Source organism: Ochotona curzoniae, unplaced genomic scaffold (genome assembly GCF_017591425.1).
Source record: "Ochotona curzoniae isolate NIBS_2020 unplaced genomic scaffold, NIBS_Ocur_1.0 scaffold_3171, whole genome shotgun sequence".
NCBI classification, from domain to species: domain Eukaryota; kingdom Metazoa; phylum Chordata; class Mammalia; order Lagomorpha; family Ochotonidae; genus Ochotona; species Ochotona curzoniae.
Genome location: NW_024467104.1, coordinates 1,082,463 through 1,092,419, shown reverse-complemented (window position 1 = coordinate 1,092,419; position 9,957 = coordinate 1,082,463). Strand labels below are relative to the sequence as shown.

The 9,957-nt window shown below is 36.1% G+C and overlaps 1 protein-coding gene across 1 annotated transcript; it reads right to left on the bottom strand.

Moving 5' to 3' along the window:
* Positions 1-3,897: 3,897 nt before the first annotated feature.
* Positions 3,898-4,818, bottom strand: LOC121172180 (olfactory receptor 5M10-like). The gene has a single exon (XM_041004020.1). It carries the CDS (start codon positions 4,816-4,818, stop codon positions 3,898-3,900), a length of 921 nt encoding a protein of 306 aa, XP_040859954.1.
* Between the last annotated feature and the right edge of the window lie 5,139 nt (positions 4,819-9,957).

The following is a 9,957-nucleotide window of genomic DNA, read 5'->3' as shown; positions in this document are numbered from 1 at the left end:
AGTTATTTGTGTCCCTTATGGATATTAACTCCTTGTCAAACATACGGCTTGAAAATATTTCTTCCAGCTAATAAGTTGATTAATTGGGAACACTGCATGATCTCACATGTATACTTTTTAGGGACACATTTATTTTTATTCAAAATGAAGATTTACAGAAAAGAAAGAGATCAGAGACAGACAGGGAAGTAGAGAGATGTTCCATCTGTTGGTTCATTTCCCAAATGTCCACAATAATCAGAGCTGAACTGATTCAAATCCAGTTTCTTCCAGGATCTTCTTGTGAGTCACCCACACGGGTAAAGGGGCCATAGGATTTGAACCATCCCACCCTGCTTTCCTAAGCCACAGGGAGCCGGACTGAAGACATTCTTGCTGAGAAAAGCTGGAAGGTGCAGGTGGAGGATTAGCCTGTTGAGTCACCATACTGAACTCGCAAAAGCTGTAATTTTCCAAAATCAATCTCAAAAAAATTGCAAGTAAAACAGTTGTTGTTAGCGACACAGAAAATTAGGAGTGAGGGAAAAAATTAAGGAGTTTGTTGAATAGACATTGAGTTACAATTATATGGGAAAAGTAAGTTCTGATGTTTGATTATGTGTTAGGATGGTTGTCAATAATAATAATGATAACATACATGTCAAAAATCTACAGAAAAGTCTTTCAAATGTTGTCACGAAAAATACATTATAAAAGAAGAGATAAATATGCTTGTGATATTTGAAGCATGGAATAACATAAGCTGACATGTAAATATGTAGAGTTTTTGTGTCCAATTGAAAGACCAATTTAGAATGGGTTGCTCTCTCAAAGCATTTAGTGGGAATGCAATGCAAGCATTATGTCACCAAATGAAAATTAATGTTCATATTCATATTTGGCATAATATTCTAATTTCAGTTTGCAAATGATAATATGCAAGTGTATAAATTTATAATATAATGAGATACAAATAAGCTAACTATAGGTGTAGAATATATGATATTGTATTAATGAGTACTAATTTCACGTTTTATTGATAGCCTAAATTTTCTCACTCTTCATAATGAATATTTGTGCCTTAGTAGTACGGAATATATCTATATCTATATATGTGAAATTCAATTTATTTATTTATTTTTTAAAGATTTATTTACTTTTGTGTGAAAGGCAGTTACAGAGACAAGGATAGAAAGAGAGGGGGTCTTCCAGCCACTGGTTCACGCCTCAAAATGGCCACAATATCCAGAGATTCGCAGGTCAGAACCCAGGAGCCAGGAGCTTCCTCCGAGTCCCACATCGGGAGACCCTCTCACATGGGGACAGGGGCCCAAGGACATAAGAGATCATCTGGCGCTTTCTCAAGCCTTAAGTAAGTAGCTGGATCAGGAGTGGAGCAGTCGGAGCACAACCTGGTGCCTGTGTGGTACATCATTAAAATTAACTCCACAAAGAGATAGCATACAGCAAAATCCCTTGTTTTTGTATGGAAAAGTACAGCAATTCTGCCTATAGTGCACAAAAATTACCATCTTAACTTGACACATCACAGGAAAATGATGTTGTTTTTAGAAGATGTATGGCTAGTGTCAAGACCTCCTTTATATCATCTATAGATGTAAGTCTTGTTAGCCTCTAATTCCCAACATATCTGTAAGTATTTGTTGCCACTTGAAAGATCAGCTAATCACTGAGTGGAAATAGATGGAGTTTGGGACTAAGTGGTTTGGTTTTTTGATACCTTGGTAGCTAAGTGATTTTGGGCATGTCTAATCTCTCTGTGGCTTATGCTCAAAATGTTACTAATAAAGATGGTAGTTATTACACTACTTTACTTGTAAAGACTAAACTAGGAATTGATAGGAGAACCCTAATCTTGGATTAAGTGTCATAATTGTTTTATGTACATTGCTTTATCTTTATTTTATTTCTAAAGGATTTCAGGTACAGCTACCATACAAGAGCTTGAAAAATTAAGGAAATTAATCAGAAATAAAAGTAAATAGATGGAGTACAAATAAAGACAAATAGATCCATCAACCAAGATTAATTATGGTCCCAAAACTGTGTTCAGGTTCAGTGATTCTGTGGACCAGAAAGATGTTTCATAAAATATAGACAACCTTTAAATTGATTTCTACAGAACATTTTGAGATAAGATCACCAATCATTTCAGTTGCCGAGAGCGGAAGCAATGTCTGGCTTAACAAAAAGAGAAGTTTGTTATAAAACAAAACAACGTGTTCCAGAATAAATGATGTTCATTCTCCAAATGAAAGTGGAACCAAATACTCTACAGCCACCAAATCCTCTTAGACACGATAGAATCATATCCTGAATTGCTGTGCCTGAGGAGTGCTCTTTCTTCTTTAAAACTGTAAAGCAAAGATGAGGGGGAGGGGAAGAGGAGAGAGAGAGATAGAATCTCTCTTTCTGCTGGTATTTAATTCCCAAATGATAGCACTTTTAATGGCTGAGCAAGAGAGAAGCCAGGAGCTTATTCCAGGTCTCCCACAAGGGTTCAGGGTCTTGTTGCTATCCAGCTGCATTAACAGGGAGCTGAATCAGAAGTGAACAGCCAGGACTGAACTGGTACCGTTATGGGCTGCCAACATTGCAGGGAGCAACATTAGCTGCTACACTGCAATGCCAATCCCTAGAGATTCGGCATTACAGCCAACCTGACATAAATGTACAGGCAAGCAAATGGCTCTTCGACTAAAACATTGTATTCAAATAACATCTCCTCTCTTTAGCTGTGTTTCCTTAAATAAGATATTAATACACCGGACTTATTCTGTCAAGCAAAGATTTGAACAAAATGTAAAGAAAATTACAGGTCTGAGTGATACTTTGAAAAAATAATTTTAACATTATATAGATAACCACACTGAGAGAATCCATACAGCAGTTTCTTTAGCGGGATTAATTAAACCACAATGCAAAGTATTTAAACACTGAATATACAATGCTTTTGAATGACATACCATTCTCAATTCCTCTCCGTCTTTGTGTGTCTCTGGACACAGGAGAGAGCAGAGGTTTCAACCTGCAGGCATTTTCATATAACCTTAAAGTAAGTGAATCATATATCCCTTTATGGAGTCTTTCTAACTGATGACTCCTTACAAAAGTTTTGAAAATCACTGACCTCACACAGAAATAATTAAAGAGACATTTATAAACCAATGTGAACACCTGGTTTTGTCTTTCAAAATATACTCACACCCTTATTTACTGCTTATGCTTATTGATAGACCTTGTTCCTCACTGCCTACTAATCAATGGACTCTTAGAGCTACCGCAATGAAAAGTTTACTTGAAATGCCATTATGTTGTATTGTTAAATGAATTGAAGGCATGCCCCTGAAAACTCATAAATAGGGACTTGGGATTTTACACTCAAAATATACAAATATAAATCGTATAACTTAATGGGCAAAGAGATCCTCAAAATGATTATGTTGATGTTTGGCAGTTTGTAGAAAGGTTACTCTCAGATAATCTATATATTTGCATTTTGGGCACAGTGAGCCCAGTAATTAGTCAGGTACCAGAGGCATAGTTATGGACTATGCATTATCTCATCATTGGGAAACAAAACAAGCACACACTTGCTTACTCAGCCAGGTTTTAGCAAAGATTCTGTTTGGTTCTCTAAACCACATTACATATTTAGAGTTTCTCCAAAAAAAGAATATATTTTAAATAAAATGTTGTAATTTTCTAAAAACAAACAAGCAAAAACATTTGTTGTTGCAGTGTGAGTTTGAGAATATATTACAAGGTGATCATAACAGTTTTGGTTGAAGTCAAAGTTATGAAAACAGAGTGGTAGTTAGCCCTTTGAAAAGATCACAGTTATGACAGAGACATAAAATGAAGACATATCTAAACTATACTTTTATGCAAAAAATGTCATTTAATAATTTGCTGCAGGGCATAAATCACATCCTTGTTCCGCAGACTATATATCACTGGATTCAGCATTGGGCTCAAAAAGCAGTAAAAAACTGCAATGACTTTGGACTCCTCTACAGACTTGTCTGATGGGGGCCTTAAGTACATGCAGAAGAGGGTGCCATAAAATAGGGTGACTGTGGTCAAGTGGGAACCACAGGTAGAAAATGCTTTGCACCTGCCTTCAGCAGACCGGATTCTCAAGATGGCTGCAAAAATGAGCAGGTAGGACAGAAGAATAATGAAGAGGGAGCTGGAGAGGGTAAAGCCAGCAACGATGAACATTGCCATCTTTTTGACGTGGGTGTCAGAGCAGGCCAGCATTATCAGTGGAGGGTCAGCACAGTAGAAGTGATTGATTACAAGGGGATCACAGAAGGATAAGTGGAAAGTCAGCAGGGCCTGAGAGAGTCCGTTGAGAAAGCCAAACACATAAGGAAAGGCGACTAGAGAGAGACAGATGTTCTTGGACATTCTGGTGCTGTAATGCAGAGGGCTGCAAATGGCTACATAGCGATCCACTGCCATGGAAGCCAGGATGTAAAACTCCGTGATCACCAGGGCAATGAAAATGAAGCACTGTGTGAAGCAGCCAGCATAAGAGATGGTCTTGTGTTCTGCAAGGAAATTGTTCAGCATCTTTGGAGTGATGTTGGAAGAATAGCAAACGTCTACAAAGGAGAGGTGGCCAAGGAAGAAGTACATGGGTGTCTGGAGGTGGGAATTGGTCCTGATGAGCATGATCATGCCCAGATTTCCTGCCAGTGTCATTGTGTAGATGCCCAGAAACACCCCAAACAGGATCTTCTCCAGCACGGGATTGTCTGTGAGTCCCAGGAGAATGAATTCTGTAACTGCTGTGTGGTTTGAGAAGCACATTTCTTATTCCATGAGAACTGAAATAAAACTGATATAAAACTGATATAAAAGTGAGCATGTGCCTGGTTAAAATTGTACATTTCTTCTCTTGATTTTTATCATTTACCACTTTATTTTTCCTCAGATACATTTGTTATTTTCTTTTCACTAAATACATCTGTATGTCTATGCAACTTTTTCACACAATATTTCTCAGTTACCTGTCTTCTTCTCTTTTTCTCAGATGCAAAATACACACACAAACACATTCCTACCTTTTTCTGTTTTTCTCAAACATTAATGATATATACAAGTACATTTCTGACAACAAAAGTCAAAGTAATGGTTACAATTTTTGAAAAGAATTAATGCCATGTATTTTCCATCATTATATGTTTTATCATATACTTTAAAAGAACTTCTTTGCATGAAATTAATTTGCCATTTAAAAATTTTTTTTTCATTTTTCAGGCAAACTTTCTTTTTTTATTTATTTATTTTATTATTTTTTTTATTGTATGACACAATTTTATATGTACTGGGATTCCCACCACCCCTCCTAAAACCCTCCCCCCATGGTAGATTCCTCTATTGTGTTGCGGGCTTTTTAAAATTTGGTTTGCCATCTCCCTTTGAAGTGCCTATAAAATATATATGTAGGTATTTCTATGCATGATGTACTTTTCTAAACCGTGTAGAAAACATTCAAAAGTGAGGAAGTAAGGAATGTATACAACCAGGTGACATCAATCATTTAAATGAACAAACGAAAAAGCTGTGTCTCCTGAGTGTTTTCTATCCTAATATCCTGTTGGTTCAGATACCGAATAAAGGATGAATAGTCAGTATTACATTTTCACCAAAATCCAGTTTGTTCCGGCGTAATTTTTTAAATAAATACTATGAATTTTGAAATTTATCTCTTGAGCGATTAAATAAAGGATGCAACCAAAGAATTATTCTTAATTCTGTGGGAATTTTACCCATATTTTTATGCCCAGTGAAGTTCGTGCAATGAAGAAATTCTCCACTCTCAGCATGTATTGAAGAGTAGATAAAACATGGTGAACACATAGAAAATGGCATGTGATGTAACATGTGAGCAAGGACTTTAGAGAAAAATGCAGGCAGGATGCTTTAGATGTTCTAGATTGTCACAGAACTTTCTCAAAAGGAAACACTGTGAGAGTAAATAAACAAGGCATGGATCTGAAAAACAGTGGATATTTTTGTTTCCCACATTTTAGGGTTACAAACATACTCATGGAAATATTTCTCAAAGTTTGCACGGACAGTGCGTAAGTGTGTCGTCACATTCTAACTCAAGGTATTCTCTCTGTCTCAGTTCTGAAAATAAACAAACAATAAACAGTTGGACTGTTTCTGCTACTTAAGCATTATTCACTAAAGCCTCTGTTGGCTTGATTCACACATAATATCCTACGTCAGAAGAGCATTTAGAAATCAAGAAGCTTTAGGAAGTCAACGATCTGTGAACGCATAAATGTAAAAGAGACTACAGAAGAGAAAAATGCCGTGTTGTCAAGATTATATTTTCCACACTTAATAATAGCAAAGAAAACACTAAGGAACAAGTGCAGAAAATAACCTACCTGTGAATATGGACTCATCATAGTTTGTGAAAGCAAAGTAGACAGCTTTATAATGAATTTCTTAGCTTTTGCCTCTAGAGGTCTTTAAGATAATTCTAAACAACCAATTAAAACAATATTTCTCAAGAGTATAACCTTAATTTGATGCTCCTTGGTGGCAAAAAATCTACATCACTTACATTCACACTTTGACATATGTGCTTGTGTGTGAGAGATATTGTTAGCCCAAAGAGAGAAATCATTTTCAGTTATACAGAAGGAAACAAAAACATGAATAGATATGTTGTACATTTTTACCGTAGGAAAGATAGAGAAATCATTCTTGATATTATCAAATTTGTTCCTATAAACAATGTGGGGATCATGTAAAGAGTTTACTTTAAAATATGTCATAGATGAGAGATCTGAGAAAAAAGTATGTAATAGACTGGACATCTTAACAACAATATAATAGAGCCTAGCATGATAGTCTAGTGCTAAATCCTGCCTTAGCATCCTCCAGAATCCCGTGTGAGCACCAGTTTGTCTCCAGGCTGCTCTACTCCCTGCTTGTGGCCTGGGAAAAGAGTAGAGGATGCTGAAAAGCCTTGAGATCCTTCACCTACATGGCAGACCTGGAAGGAGCTTCTGGCACCTAGTTGCAGATTAGCTCAGCTACAGCTGATGCACCCATTTGGGAAATGAACCAGCAGATGGAAGATCTTTCCCTTTGTCTCTTTCTCTCTGTAAATCTGACCTTCTGATAAAAATCAAAGTGTATGTAAAACTATATGTATATATAGTTTTATATGTATAAAATCAGTAGTAGAAGTATAACAGTATAAGGAACTAGAAGTTCTGTTGAGGCGGCTGATGGTTCTTTGGAGGAGAAAATTTATGCATTTACATAGTAGTAATGATTTTCCAGATTGAATTATTATGACGAATACATGTTGAAACAAACGCATGGATGACGATTGGGAACATTTATAAAATTGATTATTTATAAAATCAATTATATAGAGATAATTTAAGATGACAGAACATAGAAAGATAATCAAACACTGTCCTTGTATTAGTATAAGAAATACAAAAGAGTTTAAGAGTCCAAATCAGTGCAATGAACTGAATCAAAATTCAGTCTGATGAACACAGGAAAGATAGTCCTAATTTTAGTAATAGCCAGAGATGGTGAATTATGCTATAAATTGGTTAATAAAACAAAGTTTATATCAATGTAAAAATAACTTTATTACTCCATTAAGTCTGATATTTGAGTATTTACCATGTATTCTTTCTCTGGAATAGGGTGGAGAGGGCTAATCTATCATAATGTTTCTATTTTTAAATTTCTGACCTAAACTAACCTAATGAAAAAAATCTAAAACTAAAACTAAAATAATCATATCTATGGAATGAAATATTTCATAGCAATACAAAATGGGCATGTTAATTCCCTGAAATTTAGTGTGGAATATCTCTTACTTATAGATCAGGATAAAGATTTTATTCCAAGTGAATTTTTTCCTGAAAAGTCTATTTACTAATATAGGTGAATAGACAACATTATAACAAATCGTTTTACTTTCAAAATAATATTTATAGAATAAATATGATGACCTCATTTTAAGAAAAATGGGTTAAAATGTTGTAAGTAGCTATTTATGTCTGGAAGAGGAATATATCCATGGATATTTCTTACACACATATGCTTGTGATGGATAGAGATGTAATTTCAAAAACAAAGTCCATATAAAACTCCAAAAATTTGAGAGTATGTGTTAGTTACAAAGGAGAAAAGTATTAGCTGTAATGACACAAGAGTAAGAACAATATATGCACAGTTTCAGAAGCAGTAATACAGAAGTGATCACATCTTATTTTTTAGGTTTCAGAGGATGAAATATAAAGCAAACTAGTAAACAGGTGTAGTAATGTGGAAAGTTTTTATCTAATAGCTCTGAGCAGTTTAACAAATAGGATGCAACAAACAGTTTTTTTTTTTTAAAGATTTATTTTTTATTGGAAAGGCGGATCTACAGAGAGGAGAGACAGAGAGGAAGATCTCCATCCGATGATTCACTCCCCAAGTGAGCGCAACGGCCGATGCTATGCCGATCCGAAGCCAGGAGCCTCTTCCAGGTCTCCCACACTGGTGCAGGGTCCCAAAGCTTTGGGCCATCCTCGACTGCTTTCCCGGGCCACAGGCAGGGAGCTGGAGGGGAAGCGGGGCTGCCGGGATTAGAACCGGCACACATTTGGGATCCTGGGCGTGCAAGGCGAGGACCTTAACCACTTGCGCCATGGCGCTGGGCCCAACAAACAGTTTTAATAAGTTTGGGTCCATTTTATTTTTGGAAGTAATTTTAGCTCTTAATGTATGTAAGTGCAATACAAATCATGTAGAATTTTAACAGCATAATGATATTATTGAACCAATCCTTTCTCTTGCTTGCTTTCTTGTTTTACTTTTTCACAATGACATACTTTCAATTTATATTACGTTCAGAAGCTCAACCGTCCCCTAAATGAGGAATCCAACAGGTGGTAAGTAGATCGACATTGCTCCTTAAGAGAGAGTAGAGTAGAAGGAATCCTGTAACGTGCAATGGAGGGTAAGTGACGCTGAGTCCTTCCACACGTGACGTGGAAGCTCACCCGAGAAGAGTGAAATCAGGTGGCAAGTGTAGAGAGGAATGATGATTACAGGTCACATTCCTTAAACAGAGTAATGAAACAAATCAACGAATAATTTAATAATTAAATTAATAAAACAGATTGATGAGACAGATGAAAGACAGCACCAACACATAGCTCTGATGCCTTTGAGGGAGGCATTGATTGACAAATGAAAGTGGAGTTTATCAGGAGATGAGAGGGTTGTCCATATTAAATAGGATAACACTTTAATTCCCAGGATATTTTCAGGGGAAAATAAAACAAGCAATGTCACTGAAAGCATGATGGGCATTCCTATTCTGTAATGTTTGTAGTGGTTGACTGAGGGGAGAAAAACTGGGTTTAGATCTCTCAGTATCTCCCACAGAAGCCTTCTTGCAATTGTTTCCACACTGATGTTTCTCCTACACTGCTAAAACACTGTTTAATTTGACAAGTATTTATTGAAAAAGGATTAGAGAGAAAATGAATGTTTATATACCCTGAAACACATGTAAACAATGAGAAAGTCAAGAGAGAGGAAAAAATGCAATAAGGACAATAACCAAGAAAGAATGAAAGATTACATAAAGTTTTATAATTCAAAGAGTTGTCAGACTTCAATTTTCCGTATTATCATGTAATAATTTTCTATGAGACTTCAAATTGTACAACATCAAAAATAGTAATACTTCCCCCATAATTTGTGTTCCCGGTATGATTTGTCTTATTGGGTACACCTGATATCCACCTGATATCCATATGCACTTCTAAAACTTGCCTTGCTAACTTGAAGTATTGCCTATCAAAAGCACCAGACAGATAGGAACTAACATCCACTCTTCGAGGTTAGCCCTAGCTGAAAGGACGGTCCTTGGGGAACATTATAATCATCTCCCCTTGCATAAGC